This window comes from Chrysemys picta, chromosome 2 (assembly GCF_011386835.1).
Source record: "Chrysemys picta bellii isolate R12L10 chromosome 2, ASM1138683v2, whole genome shotgun sequence".
Lineage (NCBI taxonomy): Eukaryota > Metazoa > Chordata > Testudines > Emydidae > Chrysemys > Chrysemys picta.
In genome coordinates this window covers 16,568,106-16,591,934 of record NC_088792.1, presented here as the reverse complement: position 1 = coordinate 16,591,934, position 23,829 = coordinate 16,568,106, and the positions used below count along the sequence as shown (strand labels likewise).

General features: G+C 42.2%; 1 protein-coding gene across 1 annotated transcript in view; it reads left to right on the top strand.

The window, feature by feature from the left end:
• The window catches only part of ACVR2B (activin A receptor type 2B), a 159,348-nt gene extending 147,318 nt beyond the window's left edge, over window positions 1–12,030 (top strand). The window contains 4 exon segments of the mRNA XM_065582703.1: window positions 475–589; window positions 2,557–2,695; window positions 8,849–8,979; window positions 11,637–12,030. Coding sequence (XP_065438775.1) covers window positions 475–589; window positions 2,557–2,695; window positions 8,849–8,979; window positions 11,637–11,831 — 580 coding nt within the window. The 3' untranslated portion in view covers window positions 11,832–12,030.
• The last annotated feature ends 11,799 nt before the right edge of the window (window positions 12,031–23,829 follow it).

The following is a 23,829-nucleotide window of genomic DNA, read 5'->3' as shown; positions in this document are numbered from 1 at the left end:
TCACGTCAGTGCAAAGGCTGGGACCTACTTCAGTGCAAAGGCTGAAATCTGCCTCCACACCACCCTGTGTAGCATGTATGAGCATCGGGCCCAGCATGGGTGTTTGCAGGCAATGCCCTAATGCCACTTCTAAAGCAGTGTGTCAGTCTGACTCTGCCTTAGATTCTTTGTATCTTTGAACTGGAGTATTTTGTAAAAACGCGCACACAGAAATATATGGTGGATGGGAAGGAAATTGGTTAAATCTGGTCAGGAGCAGTGAGGGCTCTAGTTTGTTTATTGCTTTCATAGATTCAGGTGTGATCTCAGAGATGCAAGACAGGTGCATCTTCAGCATACAGGATTCTCACTGGGTCACGGAGCTCATCCCGAGCTTGGCAATTAAACCAGTCAAGTTTTGACATGTTTGTTTAAAAATGATGGGATTTGTGCCATACTAAATCCTTCTCAAACTTGCTTCTTGGCTGTCTGCAGGGACTTCAAGAGTAAAAATGTGTTGTTGAAGAATGACTTGACAGCAGTTCTAGCTGACTTTGGACTGGCTGTACGGTTTGAGCCTGGAAAGCCTCCAGGGGACACCCATGGACAGGTAACAGTTACCTTTTAGAAATAAATGTGGGGCTTACCACATCTGCTGGGAGTGGGCAGCGTTTCCGCAGATGCAGGATATGGGGACGGTTACTGGGGGGCAGGAAATTGCAGAAGGGCATTGTTTTGCTCAGCTTGGATAATTTGCAGGGGCAATAGATACAAAATGCTTCTTTAATTGCTGATTTTTATATTGGCTTTAATGGTGGTTTTTGCTCAAAGAGCAGGGTATGGGATGACCCAGATTTACCTTTTATATATTTTATATTGCACACACTGCCTGTTCTTCTCCTTTTGCAAATTACTTATATCCCAGATACTGAATCAGGGAACAAATGAGCAGAAACACTTTCCATAAAGAATGGCATTTGATCTTTAAATTTCCTGCACTACTTCCTTCCTGCCATTTTAAGGTAACTTGGCTCCACTAGTTGCTACTGCAGAGGAAGGCAACCCCTTATCCTCTCCAATAGTGCACATAGACAGTTGTGCAAGGCTGCATAACATGGAGGTGGAGACCATCCTGACCCCTGAAGGCATTCAGTTTATCCCTTGCAGCATGAGATTTGATCACTGGTTTTAGCATTAAATACTGAGTCATAAAATTATTCAGTATTTTTTTTTTTTTTAAAGTCCAGTCATTGTAGCTGCCTAGAGATCTTTAGCAGCAATAAATATCCCAAGCTGACTACACTTGGAAGCTTCAGGGGGGGGCCCCTCCACCCATGGCGGCTGGGAGCTGCAGAGTGACCATATTTCCCAAAGAGAAAACAGGACACTCCCAGACGCTTGCCCAAGGCACCCTTCTCCCCTGCGTGAGGCTATTACCTGTCGCTGGACCCTGAGGAGGGCCCCCTCAGGAGGCTGTCACCTGTCACTGGAACCTTGCAGGGGGCCCCATGAGGAGGCTGTTGCCGGTAGCTGGAACCCTCTCAAGGCCCCCCTGACTCCCAGCTTCAGTCCCTCAGCCCGGGGGCTGAAGGAGAGAATGTTCTGTGACCTCCATGACATAAAAGTAGCCTATTCCTAACATCTCTGTAAATCCAGCCACAGCTCTGACCATTTTGGTCACCTCTCTCTAGACCTTTAACTGCTTCTACATCTTCTCGTGCTTCGGCTTTGTCCCACAGTCAGGCCCTTGCAAGATGAGAAGTTTATGGTGGGGAATTCCCTACGGGGAAAATTATTAAAAAGAAAATTAACTTCTGCATCGGACAGGTGATTTCCCCCTTCCACTCCAGACCCCTTCTGTCCCTACTCCTCATCATGGCTTGGTATTCCACCACATGTGTTTGTAGCACTTCTATAAAGATCTCTTTTACTAAAAGTAACACCATGTTTAACAGGCGGAGATTGAGCTACTCTCTCAAGGTTAGAGGTGGTCTCCAGAACATGGTTGAAGCGGATTGGCAGGACAGTGTGGTGTCCACGTTACACTTGTCCTCTGGATAAATGAGACTTCTATCCAGGGCTGTCAAACCTCTATTCACCAAACCTTACACCAGCTCAACATTCCTTTTTACATTTATAAAGGGAGCATTAAGCGATCAATTATGATCCAGTAACTGAGAGTCTGACTTGAACTTAAGGTGTTTGGAGTGTCTCCAAAAATTAACTTGTTTTTACATATAGCAGGTGCTGCAGTAGCTAGAGGCAATGGGGTGGATGGATGACAGAATTTCAGACATGGTCATCTTACCTCATTGCATTTAATTCAAACCCTTAGTGTCCACTGAATGATCAACAAATACATATCCACACACTTGGAGTCTTTTTACAACTGTTTCGTGGAGCTTGGAATGGTTTTAATGAGGAGTGATGCCAGAAAGAGTGGACCCATTTTTGTTTGGAGCCAGTACACAGCCATCTTAGCAGAGAAGTAGCTTTGAGGTTGATGGAACAGCTGTAGTCCCTACACACCCAACTATCTCTTGTAACTTAAATTGCATTTTTTCTTTTGGTGTGTAGGTGGGAACAAGGAGGTACATGGCTCCTGAGGTGTTAGAGGGGGCAATCAACTTCCAGCGAGATGCCTTCCTGAGAATAGACATGTATGCAATGGGACTAGTATTGTGGGAGTTAATCTCCAGGTGCACAGCAGCTGATGGTAAGTGTAAAGTTCCCCAGCTCAGCTTCAGCAGGGGTATGCGGTCCAGAGAATGGTGGTGTCTTCATAAAATCAATGGCATGTTCTTCTCATTAAGATGTTAATCTGGATTTTCCAATAAACTGTCATTCCCTCTAAACAGTGGACTTCATAGAGTTAAAGTCCAAAGTGCGTTTAACAGTGTGCAGATTATATTGCATAATGCCTGGGAACCCAATAAAAAATTTGGCGAATGAGATGAGAGAGAAAATAATTCCACAGTTGACAGTGGGCCTATTTTAAAGTATTAAATGCACCCTGTGCACTGTCTCTCCAATGAAGGGGGTCTTGTTTGTGTCAGACCTGTTCATTTTCACTTGTTCCCTAAGCAAGTGTTGAACCTATGTGAAAGGGTAATACATCAGCTCTTTCTTCCCTTCTCTGAGATGTAGTATGGGGAGAGTGCAGTCTACACTGTAAGAACGGGGGGAGGGATAGCTCAGTGGTTTGAGCATTGGCCTGCTAAACCCAGGGTTTTGAGTTCAATCCTTGAGGGGCCACTTAGGGATCTGGGGCAAAATCAGTACTTGGTCCTGCTAGTGAAGGCAGGGGGCTGGACTCAATGACCTTTCAAGGTCCCTTCCAGTTCTAGGAGATGGGATAATTTAATTTAAAAATTTATTTAAAAAACAAAAACCTAAGCACTTGAGTTAAAGCAATCAAAGCCTTAGCCACAAGAGTTTGCTTTCCCCGCATCGCCTGACTTTCTCAATGTTCCTTCATCAAAACAGTGCTTGAAAAATGGGGCAGCCTCTAGTCTGTCAGCAAGAAGTGTCATGTGGAAATAGGGCATCTGCTAATCGGTGACAGTCTTGCCATGTGCAGAAGATTGCCTGCTGATGTTAGGACTGAGGGGAGACAGAAATAGTCATTTCATTTTTGTCAACTCCACGACTATCTGTTCAGACCCCTCACTTTTTGTATGGAACAGACATCCAGTCCTCAACGTGCTGATTCCCTTGGGTTTCAAATATTATTGTTTGCTTGCATTACAGTAGCATCTAGAGACTCAAATCAAATTGGGATCCCTGTACCTACACATGGTAAGAGATGAGTCTCTTCCCCAGAGAGTTTACTGTCTAACTAGACATGACGTACAAGGGGAAACAGTGACCCAGAGATAAAGTGACTTGCCCAAGGCCATGCAGCAGGTCTGTGACAGAGCTGGGAATATAACGCAGGTCTCCTATGGTTCAGTCTGGTTCAAAACATACGTTTGGATCTCCCCCATCTCCCTTTATTAAATACAACTTCAAAAGTTCAGTTCCCATGAAAGTCAATGGAAAGACTTCCTTTGACTTCAGTTGGAGTTGGATTGAACCCAAAGTGCAGTTCTCCTGTCTGTGCATGTGTAACTGGCACAGTAAACATGTAGGCATGTGTGGCCCTCGCTTGCTGTCAGTCTCCAAGGGAGGCCATACCTCTGGGCTGTCACGCTCCTGGAATAAGTCTTAGACAAGTGGGACGTTAGTAGTCTGGGGGCTCAATCCTTTCAGCGGGGTCGAGCAGTGAGTGGTCCAGGGGCGCAAGCCCTGAGACTGGGCAGGACACCAACAGTCTAAAGCCCAACTCTCAGGCAGGATAGAGCCAGGTATAGTCTGGAACCCCAGGCCCTCAGACAGGGCAGGGTGCCAAGCACAGTCCAGGGCTCCAGGCCTCAGGCCGGACAGAGCAGGGAATAATCCAGGGACCCCAGCTCTCAAGCAGAGCGGGGTACCAGCAGTCTAGGGCTCCAGCCCTCTGGCAGGGGGCTCAGGCAGATGGTAGACTCCCACAGGCCTCCTGGCTGAAGGTGGGGTGACTGCCACCCCAGGGATGGCAGTGGGTAGGGGAACACGGGCCCACCTGACTCCACTGAGTCCCAGCCCAGGGACCTAACAGTGGCAGAGTGGTCTGCCACTGGGTCAGCGAGGATCCAGCTGCAACATACTGAACTGGGCTCAGGCAGCAACCCAGCCAGACCATAGTCAGCTGTCCGTGGGCCGCTTCCTACCCTTTCCTCGGGGTGTACCTGGATCTCTGGGTTGTCCTCTGTCTCCCCTGGGTACACTGCAAACAGTAATCCTAGCCGCTCCTCAGCATCGGGCATGTCTGGTAGCTCAGGCAGTTAGGATGAGTTCTTGGGGCAGCAGAAGTCCTCAGCAGGGTGGAAGCATCTGTCTCCCTCAGTAGCTTCCCCTCAACTGAGCTACAGGGCCTGCCTTATATTAGGGTTACCATATTTTGTGCCTCCAAATGGAGGACACTCCCCGGGGGCCTGGCCCCGCCCCCAGCCCCGCCCACGCCCCCGCCCCAACTCCGCCCCCTCCCAAAGTCTCCGCCCCCTCCCCTGCTTCCCGCGAACATTTAATTCGCGGGAAGCCTGAAGCAGGTAAGGGGGGGGGGAGGAGGCGCGGCCCAGGCTGGTCCCCCCACGGCCCTGACCGACCACCCCCCGGCTCCCAGCCCCGCGGGCCCGACGCACTCCCCAACTCCGGCTCCCGGCCCGGCGCACCCCCCGGCTCCCCGACCCCGGCTCCCGGACCCCGGCGCACGCCCCGGCTCCCCGACCCCGGCGCACGCCCCGGCTCCCCGACCCCGGCTCCCAGCCCGGCTCCCCGACCCCGGCGCACTCCCCGGCTCCCCGGCCCCGGCGCGCGCCCCGGCTCCCCGGCCCCGGCTCCCCGACCCCGGCGCACTCCCCGGCTCCCCGACCCCGGCGCACGCCCCGGCTCCCCGACCCCGGCGCACGCCCCGGCTCCCCGACCCCGGCGCACCCCCCGGCTCCCCGACCCCGGCGCACTCCCCGGCTCCCGGCCTCGGCTCCCCGACCCCGGCGCACCCCCCGGCTCCCCGACCCGGGCTCCCGGCCCGGCGCACCCCCCGGCTCCCAGCCCCGCGGGCCCGGCGCACACCCCGACCCGGCTCCCCGACCCGGCTCCCGGCCCCGCGCCCAGCCCGGCCCCCTGCACCATGCCCCCGGCCCCGGACAAAGAGGCCCCGGCCGAGCCTCCCGATTTTCCCGGACATGCCCGGCTTTTGGGGATTTCCCCCCGGACGGGGATTTGAGCCCCCAAAAGCCGGACATGTCCGGGAAAATCCGGACGTATGGTAACCCTACTTATATACTTCCTGTTCCTGTCCTGTCCCTCTGCTTCTGGCACGGTGGACATGGCTTTCCTGGTTCCGCCCACCAGAGGGCGTCTGGACCTCCCTCACTGTCAATTTGTGAGGGAGGTCACGCCTCTCTGCTACAGGCACCTTCTGACTCAATGGATCTGCTCCATGCATTTATTCAGAGCCATGTCCGCTGGCTTCAGTGCTGAATGTTTAGTCTTGTTGGTCATGCAGAGCCCATACAGCGCTGGGAAATGGAGCTGAATGGCACTGTGACTCGCACTTCAGCAGTGACTTCAGACTAAATGTCAGTTGCAAGACATTGAGTATGCACAAGTGTAACTAAGGGCACATTTGGCCTGCAGAACCTTCTATTGTTGGAGGTGTGTGCACCAAAAAGAACCCTGCTCAACTCACAACTCCAGGTTGTGTTTATAACGCTGGCAGTTAATGTGTCTATGAGGAACATGTTGTTGTTTGTAAAAATGAGCATATTTGATTTGGAAATAGTTGGAGGCTAATAAACAATGAACCCATAATGCCTCCAGGCTTACTGCAATGACCTCTACTGGGTGGCTGTCCCTGAAGAGTCCTTGGAAACTTCAAAAATACCTTCCCTTCATACTGGATATGTCTACGCTGCAGTTAAACCCACAGCTGGCGTGTGTCAGCTGACTTGGGCTAGAGGGGCTCTGGCTGTGGGGCTGTAAAATTGTGGTGTAAACGTTTGGGCTCGGGCTGGAGCCCAAGCTCTGGGACCTCATGAGGCAGCAGGATCTGAGAGCCCAGGCTTCAATCCAAGCCTGAATGTCTATACTGCAATTTTGCAACCCCATATCCCAAGCCCCAAGTTAGCTGACACAGGCCAGGTGCAGGTGTTTAATTGCAATGTAGACATACCCTAAGCTGCCTGCAAAGTTAGTGGATTCACCAGTGCTGCTGCTTATACCTGTGCTCCATAGACTGAGCTAGTTTCCAGTTCAGTTTCAGGTGTTTGTTTTGACCTATGGTTTGGCTCCTTGGTTCTGTGAGACACCTCTCTCCTCCTTTTTCCTTCTCGTCATTTTGAGATCAGCCAGATGCTTGTGCCAACAGTTCAAGCTTTGTGTATCAGGTGGCTACCAGCAGGTAGCTCGAGCTAAGGCCCCTTTTATTCTGTTTCTGCCCCAGTGGAGCAAGAGTTTATTGATGTGCACAGCATATTGCAAATGTTCATTCAGGCTTTCCCTAAAGGTGTGTTGGAACAGTCCTGATACTTTGATGGAGGGGGGGACATGCGTAGGAAGGTCATTATCATTGTCCTATCAATGGAGATGGCTTATTTGGGGGGTAAATATTTAGATTTGTTTTACTGATTGGCACCACGTCAATGGGAAAAATTAAATGGCTTTTAGTCACTTTTCAGAGTAATAGCCACATATTTCAATATTGTAGACTTGATGGTTTACAGTTCATGAGCAGATAAAATTATCCAGCTCTTTTTTTGGCCTTCAGTTTGAAGGAACCCATGTGAAATACTGTCAGGTTTGAAAGAGGTCACCACTTGGTCCAAAGAGACCATGCAGTAATGCACGAGAATCCTAAAAAAAATCCTCATTTCAGTTGGCGTGCTATTTGTTAAGAGTGCATCCAAGCATTATGAAATGCCAAATGATGGTTCAATAAACCGAACTTATTGCCACAATTGGGAGTCCACACTGCTGCTTAGAAAAGTTTTCACATGCTGTTGTGGTTCAGAGCAGTTCACAGCCATACTCGTGATAGCTGAAGTGTTCAGAAATCATTCTATATGTGCTATCTGGAGATAGATAGTCTAAAGCACAATTAAAACAAAAATTCTCCCTGGAGAAGAAAATGTGCCTCTACTCCTGTTGGAAAACTATCTTCTTTGCAGTTTTCAAGCCCTTTTCTCACAGAACAAATTGTTTCAGAATGTATTTGTGTTTGGCATGGTCCAACTCTCAGTGTGGATTAAGACTTAACTGTACAGAAAAGTGTCCAAATGAACGCTTCTGTACTTTTCTACCGTGTAGTTAGCTGTCTAACCCTGAATCAGATTTCTGAAAGTTGCTGTCCTGTTATAGTTGACCACCTTTCAAAGCAGAATTGACCCAGATCAAGTTTCTCCAGATCCTGTTCCCTAAAGTGTCTCAAAAATTGAGTTCTTCATATGCCTGAATACATTAAAATGTTTGAGGCCCTACATTATGGGTTGATCCTAGCTATGTTTAGCCTTACTACATTCCTGCTTTCCATCTTGGGTCATTTATGTAGAGGTCCATTGAAACACGAAAGAATTGCAAGAACTATCAGAACATTCCCAAGCTGTGCATTGTTACATGGACAATACTGTCAATAGCATCACTGTGTTAGCGCTACCTAAATTGGTGCCTTGCAGGCTGTCTGTCACTTAATCAGGGTTGGCTTCTTTAGGAAAGTGTCAGTTCTCAGGACCACGACTGCAGTCTAGTAACTAAAAACAAATGACTGTGTTTATTGCTTTATTGCCATAAGTCTATGATCAGACTAGGTTATGAAAGAACAAATGAGAAATATTTCATCGGTGTTTGACCTAGCAAGTCAGGGACTAAAATGAAGCGACTGGCATATTAATATCTGCTGCCAGGACCTTGTGTGTATTTGGAGTCGGACATCAAACATAATCAACTGGGATTTGGTGTTAACTTGCTTAGTTTTTTTTTTTTTTTTACAAAATGCTGCACTAATTTCCCACTAGGAAAAAGGCAAAATTTGGAGTGTTGTGCAAGATTTGGGGTTCATAGCAGACATCAGTGTCAAATTCATGAATTGACAACTAGCAGTGATGGCAGAACGGTTTTGCGAAGGGGGAATGTAAATCACATTGGTATAAAACAACGTGACGTGCGTAATGTGCGATGCTTTGCTTGGACTGGGTTTTTCTGTTGCTATGGAATTGCAGTTCAGACTAAGTGAAGAGCTACGTCTACTTAATAGAGTCCTTCTCTGTATTAACATAGTTCTCTCCATATACCTCAGGTCCAGTGGATGAGTATATGCTGCCTTTTGAAGAGGAGATAGGTCAGCATCCATCCCTTGAGGACCTGCAGGAAGTGGTGGTTCACAAAAAGATGCGGCCTGCTTTCAAGGATCACTGGCTGAAACACCCTGTATGTCCCATCTCGTTAACAGCTTAAAATGTTTCCTCTGATGACTGGAATTAGCAATGCAGTTGAGCATTAGATGTTAACTTCAAGCCAGTTACATCAGGGAAATTATCTTTTAACAGTTTGGCAGAATGGAACTGTCTTGAGGAATAAACTAAACTACATATGAACTTTATTTCTCTAGTCTCCTGGTCCTAATTTTCAAAGGAGCTGAGAATCCACAACTCCATGGGAACTACAAGTGCTGAGCACCTCTAAAAACAGTCCCTATCGCCTTCTCTCTCCCTGACTTCTTCCTCCCCACCACTTCATTGGTATGATGTAGAATATCACTGTAAGAAGAAAAATCCATTGCTAAAAATAATAGTATGCAGCTCTTAGATACCATTTTTCACTAGCAGAGCTCAAAGAACTTTACAAAGGAGGTCAGTATCGTATCCCCATTTTACCAATGGGGAAACTGAGTGATTTGCCCAAGGGCAGTGGAAGCACTGGGAATTGAACCCAGGTCATGTGACACTTATGCAGTCCCCATTCTGTTGGATAGTTTGTCCTTTCTTTTATTGTGGTTTTAATCAACTGATTTTTTTTTTAAAAGAGGTTTCACCCTTCACCAGCATAAGCAGAGATGGAATATTTTATAACTTTTTGTGCATGAATGTAGTGAAAAGGATTCCCAGCCCCCTGGCATTAGATTTTTTGAGGCTTAGTGCTTGTGAAATGGGCCAGTTTGACATCGGAAAATGAAGCCCTCTGTTTATCCATAGAACAGGCCCATGCACATGCAGTGGCAGTGCAAGCTTCCTCCTCCTCCTGCAAGCCAACATGTCTCAACCCTGTTCAGGAGAGTATATCCGTCTCCAGGCCCATTCAGTCCTCATTCTCTCTGAAGAAATGCCAACAAAGGTGCTAATTGCAGTGATAAGTCTTTTGTGCTTTGGACACCTGTCCACTAATTGAACTGAGACCTCCAAGTCATTGCACACGAGCCAGTGAACTGTCAGATGAGTTACCTGTGCTGAATTAAAAATGATGGCCTAAAGGTAAAAGGCTCAGTCGCTGAGCTGTTCAGTCCCCGTGCACTAGCTAAGAAGCTAAATACATTGTTGCCATTGTCTCAGGTGGTTTAAATTCTTTCTGTTTCCCCAAAATCAGGTATCAGAGGGGTAGCCATGTTAGTCTGGATCTGTAAAAAGCGACAAAGAGTCCTGTGGCACCTTATAGACTAACAGACGTATTGGAGCATGAGCTTTCATGGGTGAATACCCATTTTGTCAATGCATGTAGTGGAAATTTCCAGAGGCAGGTATAAATATGCAGGCAAGAATCAGTCTAGAGATAACTAGGTTAGTTCAATCAGGGAGGATGAGGCCCTCTGCCAGCAGTTGAGGTGTGAACACCAAGGGAGGAGTTGCTTTTGTAGTTGGCTAGCCTCAACTTTAGAGGGCCTCATCCTCCCTGATTGAACTAACCTCGTATTTCTAGACTGATTCTTGTCTGCATATTTATACCTGCCCTTGGAAATTTCCACTACATGCATCTGATGAAGTGGGTATTCACCCATGAAAGCTTATGCTCCAATACGTCTGTTAGTCTATAAGGTACCACAGGACTCTTTGTCGCTTTTCCCAAAATCAGGGACATTCGTTGTTGTAATATATGGGTGAATCCTGATTATTCAAAATTGGATAAAATTCAGATTATCAATAACCTGCATTTAGCTGTATAGAAGGTGGGGTGTTTAATCCAGTAATTTTATAGGATGACTTGTATAATAATATATAACACACACACACACACACACACACACACACACACACACACACACACACACAAAATAATATACAGTTAGAATACATAACATAACAGTTTACCCATACAAAGGAAGCAGTATTTCTTTAGGAAGATAAGTTTTATGGTACTTGTAATAAAGTTGCCAACTCTCGTGCTATTATCTCAAATCTTGCAGTATTTGCTGTTTGTTTTCTTTTTCTTAAAATTCCTGTTCCTGGAATGAAGTGATTAGTTGAGAATCTCTGCTTTGATTTAAAAAAAAAAAAAAAAAAAGATTCTAGCCTTTGTGTTTGTAGGAAAAAGCTTGATCTGAGTGCACCCTAAAGGCTCAGAACCCATAAGACAAAGAACTTAAGTAAATTATTAAAAAAAAACAACACACAACTTTTTGTAAAGTAATCTTATAATATTTTGAGGCCTAACTCAGGATTTTTGAAAACCTAGTGTTGGCAATACTGACATAGGGACAATAGAAAGACTTGGAGTAAATCTACCTCACACTAGCCTGCTGCGCTCTAAGTGTCTATGCGGACTCTGCTGTGCATGAGGAGTTTCCTAGTGTGCTTTGATCGGCTCCCACTTTAAAGCAGGGTAGCTCAAAGCACATTAAGGAAACTTTTAGTGTGCAGCAGCAGGGTCCACAGCAGACTAGTGAGGGGTAAATTTACACCCTGTCTTGCCACAAACTAACCGTTCTTGTATGCAAGCCCATAGGATTTTCTGTTAAAGGGCTGTGCCCAGATTCTCCTACATCTGCTGCCAGGCTGTGTGTGCTGCTCAACATGCCACCCCCCTCTCTTCCCCCTACAAACAAGATTTCAGCGAGAATCCATTTGCTAAATGTGTGTTTCCTCTTGACTCTACAGGGTTTGGCACAGCTCTGTGTTACGATTGAAGAATGCTGGGACCACGATGCAGAGGCTCGGCTTTCGGCAGGCTGTGTCGAGGAGCGCATTTCTCAGATCCGAAAATCAGTAAACGGCACTACCTCGGACTGCCTCGTTTCCATCGTGACGTCTGTCACCAACGTGGACTTGCCACCCAAAGAGTCTAGTATCTAAGTCCTGGTTCACTTTTGTCTTTCCAGACTCAGTGGATTTAAAAAAAGTTTAAAAACCCAACAAACACATGAATGCAGCTGCTATTTTATCTTGACTTTTTATTATTATTATTATTGTTGTTGTTATTTTTTTTGGATTGGATCAATTTTACCAGCACATTGCTCTACTGTATTAAAAAAAAAAAAAAAAAAAAAAAAAAGACATCTCAGCAAGCATTCAGGTGCCGACTAATGAATGCAGAAAAGGTGCAGGTACCTCAGAACCTCAACAAACTCACTTCAGTTGTGTTTTTTTTTTTAATTCAGTTTTCTGGGTTTCTCTTCATTGGTCTGTCTTCAACACAGAGCATCTCTGACATAAAGGAAAACCACGTACCATCTTAGAAAACGCAATGCTGCAAACTTTGGAGGAAACTTAAGACTGTTACATAAGATTACACCTTCCTCAAAAGGATTATTTTCCCCTATTTTCTTTTTTTTAGACCGTGAGCTTCAAAAAGAAACAAACAGCAGATGTGTCTTTTACGGATTTAACGGGTGTCATTGTAACGGGAAAAAACACAAGAAGCTGGGAAGAGAATGTTAACTCTTTGATGGTAAAATTAAAGGGGGGGTGTTTAGTATAGGAGAAGGGGAGAGTGATGTTGGACTTTGCAGTATTTGGAGAAACATCATTTGCTATGGAGCTACTTCTCAGGTAACCAGTTAATGAGGGGAAGAACTTTTTTGAGGCAGAGTATTTATCATCGCAGCATATCGAGAAAGTTGGGTCAATGAGCCAATGGGATAAGCAAGGTACTAGTTCTTACTTCCCCCAGTATCTCAGGCTTGGGTGTTAAAAGAACAAAACCAAACCATAGGTGTATATATATATATATTTTTAAAACTCCAGGTAAGAATTGGAAAAAGTTGCTTTTAAGCAGTGTAATTGAGAGAGATAACAGCGTATTCTCAGAAGCTCTCTGTAAAGTACTGGGAGATTTGAAAGCATTTATATCTTGCTTTAAATACAGTAGCAGTTCAGGGAATAAGGCCTCAGGGCTGGATAACTGCTTAGCCCAAGCTACCAGTGCAGATGATTAAAAAGAAGAAAAGTATGATTTCTGGCTCTGTAGAAAGGCCTTTTTTTAACTGGAGGGGAAAAAATTACCTGGGCCAGTGGCAGGCAGACGCACCCAAGAAGCATTTGAATTGTACAATTGCAGAATATAGGGAGGTAACAGAGCAGCATTAGCATTAACCATAGAATCTGTTAAACCAATTTCTTTGACTCAGCTTTCTCTTTATCTGTGACTAAACTCTTTTGTCTTAAAGTGGTGCATATTCTAAAATACCGTTACTCTAGTATGCCATAAAACTTGCTCTAGTCAGTGAATGTTCCTAATGCTGCTGATTCAACATTTAAATATTTTTTTAATTTGCAAAACATGCAATGTTTAAAAAACAAAACACACACACATACACACACACACACACACACACACAACACGTTACGTGGCTTCCGAGGTTTAAACTGAAAAAAAAAATTAAAAAAACTTCATGACCACAGACCACCTCAAACCAGAAATACCTCAGAATTTTCTACTTGTATGAGTTTTATTATATATTTTGTTAGTTGTGTTGTCTTGTAGTAAGTCTATTTTAATGTAAGTTGGCTTTTATGACAAGGGAGTTTTAAAAAAAGAAAAAAAAGAAAAAAAGTTCCAAAATCTTTTAGGAAGTGCTACCATTTTTTGTTTTATAAAGCACCATTGTAAATAACTGTATACAGTTGTAGAATAACTGCCTATATAAGGTATCTGGGCATTATTCACTCTTGTTTGTGAAGCTGTTTCCATTTTGTGTTTGGTCTGTTTCAGTGAAAGGACAGTACATCTTTTTATTAAATAATTTTACTTTTTCTCAGAACATAACATCAATACAAAAATCAATGTCTTGCTGGACTGAAAGTTATCTTTCCTCCTTTGATTGCCAGAACTTTTAAACTTTTATTTGCTTTTATACCAAAATATAGCCCTAAACAAATGACCTTTTTATGATGTAAAAATATATATTATATAAACAAATTGGGATTTTTTTTGTCACTGACAAAATATCAACAGGGAATCTTGGTCTAGGTGTAAATTATTAAGCAAACAAAATTACCAACTGGAAAAAAATAGATTAAAATTATTTTTCTCAAAAGCATGGCTTTAAAAACCTGGATAAAGTCCTTGATATTGGAGAGACAGTAAGGTAGTTGCCTTAACTTGTCTGTCTAAATAAAATCTTAAATACTTCTTTCAAGTTATTGAATGTATATTTGCATATTAATATGTGCACACATGTAAGTGTATTTGTGTATGTGGATGTTTTTGATTTTTAATATGATCCTGTTCAGAAAACCTGGACAAAAACACAGGCAAAGTAATAAAATTCTGGCCTAGTTGATGGTTAACATCTTTGGCCCCAATGCTACAAACGCCAGAGTGTTTAAAGTGAACCATGCAAGTAGTTCTGTTGAAGTCAGTGGCAATATTCACATACTTGAAGTTAAGCATGTGCATAAGTGTTTGCAGGATTGGGGCCTTTCTTTTGCTCTGTGAATACATTTCTGCACTGAGATTTATATACATGTGGTTTAGTGTTTTGAAAAGGAGTGATATAAGCTTTGGGGTGGGATTCTAGATAAGACTTAAGATTGAATAAACTGTAGTTTTTTAGGTTTTTTCCTGAAATGGGATCCAGTCCAGATTGTTATGGAAAGTAAAAGCTGTACTGTCTTTTAACTATTATGATCTTTGTGCTGTTCTGGATTTTTTCCTTCACAATTATGTGTTATGGATAAAACAGGCTTATTACAGCAGTTGCTTTAAAAAAAAACATGATTTATTTAAGAAGCTTTAAAGTATTTATTGAAAGTGCCATATGATTTTCAATAGCCTATTAGACATTCTTCCTCAACAGTCTCTTTTGAGGAAGAATAATCAAAAACTCTTTAACGTGTAGCTTATTTTACTTCAGAGAACTGTAAGGACATACCAACTTTGACCAAACACTGATTGTGAGATACTAGCATCTTCTCTGGCTCTACAGTTCCTTATAGACCATTGTCTGAACGTAACATAGTAACTGGTAAGAGGATGTTTCTGCAGGGCATATATGTTCAGTTACAAATTTAAATGTGATTGTGGGCTGAATGTGTGTGTGCATGCATGTTAGTATGTCAGAGAAGGAAGTCCTGATGTCTTGTCCACATACAAATTTGCCCCAGTTTGAACAAAGGTGTACACATTTAAGTTAAACTTGCAAGTTTTTCATGTAGATGCTTATGTTCTCATCAACTGCACAGGTTTCTAAATACCAGCGAGTAGTTTCATCACTGCTAATCCAGCATTTGAACGGTCATTTTACAGTATCCATTGGAATTTTGTTTAGTGTTGTAAAAACATTTCCTAAGATAGCAATAAGGCACCTCCACAGGTGTAGCAGTTATAAGCAATTGCAACCATTTCCCCTCAACACCTCTTTGAATATGATTGACCATTTATTCTCAGTTTTGAAGAGCTAGTAATCACTGCATTTACAAACTTTAAGGCAGCCTATTTAAAATATACTCTTATTGTTGGGCATCATCACTCAATTTGCAATTCGTAGTTTAATGTTAATTTTAAACATCCTGGGTGGTAATTGTCAATGGCAAAGTTCCCTTTGGCTTCAGGGGAGCCAGGATTTCATCAGCCTTTATCTTAACTCAGGTTATGAATTTGTCACGTTGACTTAATTAGTTATCTGGCTGACTAAAGTATGAGTTCACATTTTAAGCTGGGAAATTCTACAGGAGCTGAAATGGTCTATACAGGATAGATCTGCTAAAACAATGATAATATCAGTGTAGCAGGGCTGGAAATTAGTGGATTGCATGAATGTTTAAATATATGTGCATTTTATAAGGAAGACTGTGAATTAGTCCTTGATAAGCAGCATTTAATTTATTCATCCTGAGTACAGATTTTATATTGCCCTCATCACCAGGTAATCTCTAGCAACCTACCAAAGAAGTAATCTATTCAGTTTGTTGCCACCAACACAGCTGACTTGTTCTGTCATCCCTTACAAGTCTCTTATGAGTGTCAGAATAGTATATTTTAGAAAGTGATTTTAAAATTGTTTTAACTTCCTAGCAGAAGCCCGTGACAATTTCCTATTATACTAAAAAAAGACAAAGAATATGAATAATTTGGGGCTACAGTTGCAATAGAACTAAGCAGCCACTCACAAATCAGATCAAGAGTTTGTAAAATTAATGAGGGCTGGTTTGAGAGTCCTTTCTTCATATTGCAGTCAGTGAGATATAAGGGTACTACTACTCAGTGTGAGCTAGGGCATCACAATCTAGCTCAGAATAAGAATTTTAAGACACACACTGTGGTCCTAGCACCTGTGTTCTTAGAGAGAGGCTTAAAATTCCATGAAACAATCACTTCCTAAAATGTTATAGAACCTTCTAAGTGATTACCATCTAAAACATAGAGTTTGTTGTTGTGTTACTGATACCACAGATTGTTGGCTAAGTATGAATGAAATTTTAATGTAAATGATTTTTTTAAATTAAACCCATCCTGGGTGAAAGTCAACTACTAATTCCTCCTGCAGTTTCGTTATGCTCTTGAACAGTTTATTTAAAAAATATAAACATGCTACCACTCACACCTTAAGTAAGCCCAATTCTCACTGTAGAAGTACTAAACAACTCCCTATATTAAATCATAGTAGTAATTTGCCACCCAATCCTGCTCTCTATAGTCAGGCAAAACTCCCACTGAGGTCAGTGAGAGTGTTTGAGTGTAGGAGGTGGCCCTCACTGTATGTGTTATGTCTATGAATAAGAATTTTTAATGGTCAAGAGCATCTCTCCACATTTTGAGTTCCTGGAATCATTGGTTAATCTAAGATGCTTTAATTTCCAAAGATGAGTATAAAACCCACTTGCATTCAGTCCCAAGTTGTGGTGTTTGAGATCAGTGAAGGAGGATACAGACCAAAATTGGAAAGGGTTTTTTTGTTTGTTGTTTTTTAAAAAGCTGTACAGGTTTGGACCTTTGTGTCTCCATAGAGTCATTTTTATTAAGGTATGAGATGCAGTGTCTTAGACTTCTCTCATACTTGTAAGGTGAAATTCTGCTCCTCTCCCTGCCCCCACAAAAAGTATTAAATAAGAATTACACCTGTGGAAATGCCAAGTGCGCATGCTCGATCTCTCGCTCTGAGTTTCAGGGGCAAGATGCAGCAAATGTTCCTTCCCATTTCTCTGATTATCAAGTTACATTTCACCCGGTACTGAGGTCTCAGTCCTGTTCCCATTGAAGTCACTGACTGATCCTGGAAGTTCATTGGATGCAGAATTCCTGCTGGGAATTCCCATGTGCAGACCTTGTAGGATAAAGGCCCTTACCAGGAGTAGTGATTTCTCCTCTAACATCATCTAAACAGAAAAATCCATACCGGTATTTAATTCCAATAGCACTACCTTCTAGACAGACTGTCAAGAGGTTTACCCAGCTTTCCGGCAGAACTAATCTCTTGTTCTGAAAGTAAGAAATTTAAATTGTAGAAGTTACTGCTTGATACCATTGTGAGCATGCAGATGTTGCAGTCCTGTCCAAGTAGTACTTTGGTTGAGAAGTTACTAAGTAAGAAGCACCCCCGGCTATATCACTTTTGCATATAGAATATTGTTTGGTAACATTGTAAATAAAAAGTAGACTATATAATGAGAGGGAAATAAAAACATTTTAACTTTTTTACTTTTGAAAAAATATATATTTTTAGTTACATATACAAGCAAAAATTCTACATTGTGTGACTATTCTTTTATACCACAAATTATTTTTGTAAAATGTAATATGTTTCTGCAGGGAAAAGGGAGAAAAGTTTTGTGTAACCACAGTAAAATATATATATAATTTTTAATCTAACTCTGCGCTACATCAAAGTATAGAGGATGGAACAATTTAATCTGAAACCAATTTAACAAGCAGGTTGGAAGTACATAGACATGTTTTGGGGACCGCACTGTACATTTTCAATTGGTTATCTTGCATGTTTCATCCCTTCTGCAAAAGAGGCTTGTTGCTTTTGTATGGCCATCTTAGATTTAACCAAGAAGGCTGTTTTCACATATCCATGCAAAGATCCATGCGTGAGCAGTGTGCTGTCATGCATGTGCTGTGATGCTACAGTGGATTGTGAAATCAGCATGTTAAGAAATTTCAAAGACCAAATACTTGGGTTGACTTTACTCATTGACATGTCCATTTATAGCAGCTGCTTCTGATGCATGGATGATATGATCTCTAAGGAACTGTTGCCAGCAGAAACCCAATAAAACAAATTTCTAGAAATCCCTTCCTTTCGAAGTGTAGAGATGTCAAACAGGTCAGGCTTTTCCAGGATATTGAGACAAGTGCTCTGTTTTTCAGAAGTCGGATTTCACTGGCAATGTAAGGGATGCTTTTTCTCGTGTTCTTTTAAAAAGCACTGGTGGGAGGGACACTGCCAGGTTAAAAATCCTATAAATTTCCTAATCTGTGTTACTAATCAAAGGTGTTCTTGAATTTAAAAAAAAACACCTTCTAAAATTTACTTACGTTGGCTGTTCACTTTTTATATTTAATTTAGCTTGGACAGTATAAACAGAGTGGACTGTATTGCTTTACAGCCAGTTTTGCTTTCTGGGTCTCATGCACTACTCTGATGCCACAATGTCCACATTGCAAACATTGCAGTAAACATCTTTAATCCAAACCAATTGTTTTCACTGAAACTACAACAATTCTATTGGGCCTAGCCGACCTGACAGTGTCCCCTTTAAAATCAACTCTTGAAAGACTTTGAGCAGTTCCTGTCTTTAGTAATTGCAGCTCCTACTTCTGTATTATCTTCTGAGCCCTGGTTTACACTTAAAAATTACATTAACCTAAGTATGCCACTTGGGGCTGTGAACATTTTTGCTCTCTGTGTACTATAGTTAGGTTGACCTAATCCTGGTGTAGACACCTACATTGACAGAAGAAGTCTTTTGTCGCCCTATCTACCGGCTCTTGGTGAGATGGATTAAGTACATGATAGAAGACCCCTTCCGTCAGTATAGGCAGCATCTACACTAAGAGGCACAAGCGGCATAGCTGCAGCAGTGTAGACATGCCCTGAATAAAATCTTGGCCCTGTTGAATTGACTTCAGTTGAACCAAGGTAGATAAATGTGTTCCTGGAGCACCTTTAAAAAGTGACTGGTCAAAAATACATGGAACTTCTTGTTCCCTAAAACTTCTGATTTAGGTTAAAATTCTGCTCCGATAACTGAAGTAATAATCCACGAAGTAAGTAGTAATCCTCAATTCCACTGAAAGATCGTACTTCTGTTATGTCCATTCAGTTCTGAAATGTAACACTATTCTGTTGTGCCTTTGTTTTTAACGTGTAAAAGCAACTGCTGTAATTTTTAACTTGTTTTTTTCTGTCTGAAAAAGAACCCACTTTTCATTGCCCAGCTGTTATTTCTGGATGCAGTCTGTGATCCAGGTATTTCAAGAACCAATTACCTCAAACCTCATACAGTGTTGCTATCTGGATTCTCCTTGATACTACAATATTGTAACATACACAAACAGGAACCCTGATACATATGGGTGTTTTTATATATATATAATATATATAAATGAAAAAGATCCCCAAGGACTGAAGAAAAGCAAACTTTTTCGTTTTCCAATATTGAAACCAAAAGGGCTTCTGTAAAGCTCTCTAATGGCATTGTGCTGGATATATATCAAGAGGGTGTTATCAGAAAAGTGCTTCCTTTATTAATCTTCTAATTTCTATGATTTTCAGTATTTCATTGGGACAGATGATGTGATTAAAATGCTGTTCCTGCATTTGTTTTTGCCTTTTCTGAAGCAGAGGGCTCAGTGACATTTCCAGTTGTTAAAAACTCAGTGTAGAACATTCCGATAAGATTAGTGCTGTAAAACTATAGTATACCACAGTGCATTCTGGGAAGACTTCGGTAGATGATGTTTCTGTAAAAAGGAAAGCAGCAGCTGTAGCTTGTTCAACTTTCTCTACTATTCCAATGAACTAAAGCTTAACCAGTGACCATCACAGAGTCATTTTGAAATCCTAACTGAGTAGTAGTTAGTGGTCTTTCTAGGCGGCAAATTTACCCTCTAACTTATAAAAAGATGGCTAGGTGGTAAGGGTTTAGGATGTCCATGGTGTGTAATAGCCAAAACAACTTTCTCTGGATAACAGAGGGCGTCTTGATGGAGCCCTATAATATGAATGGACTTTACCTTTTTATTTCCCTGGGTTTTTTTTAATACAATCAGCTTCATCGCTAACAGAGTATTCCATAACAGTGTCTGGTTGAAGGGAATTGCAGCCCTACCAGTTTTTCCTGATGGAAAAATCTATAATGTTCTCAGTGGTCATGTTTTTGGGAAATGTGGATTAAAATTTGTTTTAATTTTAGCCAGATACCTGATACACCAGTACAGTTTGCAATTCATCTATATGAAATAGTAACATTCATATCCAAACATTAAGTAATTTAAAGGGAGGAAGGTGATCCATGACTTTTTTTTTTTTTTTAAAGCATCAGTGTTAGTGTAAGTGTTAAGTGTGTGTGTGGCTATTGATGGTTACAGGGAATCCTTGGTACACCTTTTACAAAGTATTAAAATCTCCCAGAAGATACTTTTTAGAACACTGATGGCCTTTCCGTGCAGTTATGTAATGGGGCAAAAACAGCTGTTTGGTCCTTCAGAATTTAAGGAGGTGGTTACTGCAATGGTTACTGCTAGTCTATGCTAGAGTTGCTACACCGATGCCGCTGTAGCGCTGCTAGTGCCTATGCTCTATGATGATGGGAGAGAGCTCTCCCATCCGTATAAATTACTCCATCTCCCCGAGCAGTGGTAGCTAGGTCGTCAGTAGAGCTTCTCCCGCCGACATAGCACTGTCCCTACCAACACTTAGGTCAGTGTAACTTACGTTGCTCAGAGGAGATGGGGGGGGACTTTTCCACACCCCTGAGCGATTTAAGTTATACTGAAGTAAGTGCTAATGTGTACAAGCCCTGAGTAACGTGCTTCTTGATCTTAATTCTATGCCATAAATCCGCACAATGCCATTGTCAATCTGTTCGAAATATCTGCTTATGAATTCTGCATGATCCTCATGATAGAGTTGAAGGCTTAATCTTTCACCTGTTAATATTTTTTCACATTTCTGTGAAATTGGACTAATTTTATACTGTAAAGTTGACTTGACTTACGTACAGTTTGATGTCAATTCTTGTGGAAAGAGCTTTCTGCATGTAACTTTAGACACATACAGTTAAACAACACAGCATAGTACAAAACTGAAAATGTTTTGGCACCAGCAGAAAGAAATTTCACCCGAACCATTTGTCATTTTAAACTGTCATATTATCAGTTTTACCAGCTACTTCTAAATTTGTGCGTTAATAAAAAAAAAAAAAAAGAATCCTAAGACTTGTCTAGCTTAGTGAAAAATGTGTATATCAGTTTTAGGATGGATAGCTAAGTCTTATTACGCTGTGTTACTTAACTTGTATATATATAAAATATACATAAGAGTTTGCAGTAACCTGTTTCTCCAGGATTTCGTTTGAATGATTTAATAAACTGACAATGAGATTAAGTAAATGATTTAGAAGACTGCAGAAGTAAACTGAGTGTAAATCACAGGAAGCTCTATCAGATGGTGAAATAATTTTTAAAGATTCTTTTGGTCCTTGGCTCAAAATACTGTTTGTCTACCAGGATATGTGAAATGTAAATGTTGTAGGTTATATTTCACTCTTGTAGCTATTAAAAATGTAGACCAGAGCTAGCTTGTACTACTGAGTTAACAAAAGTTATACTGAAGTATCCTGTTAAAAAAAAAAAAAGTATACGGAGTTAAGCTCGTTGCTGTAACCCCTTTTGGATTGAAGTGTGCTGATTTTTTATATATATTATATGTATCTATCTATCTGTATCGATAGATAGATAGATATATACACATATAAAATGGCCTAAAGCAGACATCCATTGTATTGCAGTTATGAAATGAAGATGTTTTGGAAAGAAAATTGTATCATAGTTCATACATTTGCAGTGGATCTTTGTTCCTTTTTACTGTGGTATTTTAGAAATGAGTCTCAAGATTGAAATTAGATCTGCCAAGTTGGGGTTTTGCTGCTTCAGCTTTGCACTGGGTGCCCGAATAAACCAGTATGAATGTAGTGTTTGCCCTGTGGGAAGCAGCTACACCCCAACAAATAGGAGGAAAAAAACTAGAAAGAACTATTTCAAGTTTATCTTTTTGTATATGAAAATAAACAATAAATTACAAATATTAAGCTCTTCTTTTATTGATGCAATCTCTAAAGGCCTTTTTTTCTTCTTTACATCTGCCCGAATTATTTGCTTTCAAAATACATTGCAGAGCATCTTCATTGTTTATGGCCTCCTTGCCATCCTACTGTCCCCAGACAAGATACATGGAAATGGACAGCATGAGCATGTTGGGATAAGGTGTAGGAGCAGCGTATCTGGTCAACAAAAGCCCTCATAAGCTACCAAGGGACATCAAATATGGTTTTCAGTTAATCCTTAGCACTGAAGTGTTCTGCAAACATTTATTAACTCATGTTCCCCTGGGCGGCATGCTACCCTTGTGTTATAGATGGTGAAGCTAAGGTACAGAGGTGGTTGTCCAAGACAACAGAGTGGATATCAGAGCTAGGATTGGAACTGCAACTTCCTCTTGTCCCCATGTGTCATCTTTGATTTGCACCGTGGTGGGAGAAGGAAGACATCAAGGAAATTGTGCTGAACATTGACAACTGGAATCTCTGTGCTGCTTATGTAACTCAGCTTGATGCTAGAAACTAAATATCACCAAAACTTCAGTGAGATGAGGGCTTCTTTTGCAAAAGGGTGTGCAAAAGGATTTTGAGCAAGGTACCCTGGTCTGATTCTCAGTGCTGACATGTTCTCTAGTTATGGCTTTGGGTTATGTTGTGTGTTCCTGTGGAGGGTTGGTTACTAGTATCAGCACAGATAATATTTAACCAAATTACTCTGTCCATATAGGGGATATAGTTATTCTTTTTTGAACATGTCCTCTTTCCCACTTGGCATGCCCATTTGGAGTCTGAGAGCTGCCGCGCATTCAGCATTTTTGAAAATCAGGCCAGTTATTTAGATGTCTAAATATGGATTTCAGAGCACCCATTAAATCTTACCCTCCATCCTTATTTTCAAGGCCCTCAGTTGGAGGACCTGGGAATTGAAGGACTGAGTAGCCCATTCTCAACAGCTCTGCTTTTCAGAAACAATGGAAAGATCTGCCAGGAGGCACAAACTTATGTGTGCCTGAGGCTTGGTCTACATTACAGAATTAGGATGACCTAAGGCAGCTTACATTGATCTAATATGGCAGTGGCTACACTAGAATGCTGCTTCTGCCAAAGTAAGTGGCCTGCTACACTTCCACGTGAGGTGTAGCACTTATGCCAGTGTAGTTAGGGTGATGCAGTATCCTTGTAGATGCTGCACTACTTACTTCAGCTGTCACTCTGTCAGCAGCGTGGGATTCACAGTTAGACCTGTGAATTGACAAGAATGTCAGTTTTGCTACTGGTAGGCTCTGTGCTGTGACCTTGAGCCCGGCGACGCTCACAGCTGGAGCCACCCCCTAACTTTGGGGTGACAGCCCGGGCTGCGAGCCTGGTGCTAGGCTGCCCAGCGCTGAGCACCCAGGCTCTCAGCTGTGTGCGGAGATCCCAGCTGCGAGCCTGGTTGCCTGGGCTCCTAGCTCCCCATGGAGCTCCTAGAGCTCTGGGTGCCTGTGCTCTGAGCCAGAGCCAATAGCAAGAATGTCTATTTCAGTGGGTCTCAAACTTTTTTACTGGTGACCCCTTTCACACAGCAAGACTGAGTGTGACCCCC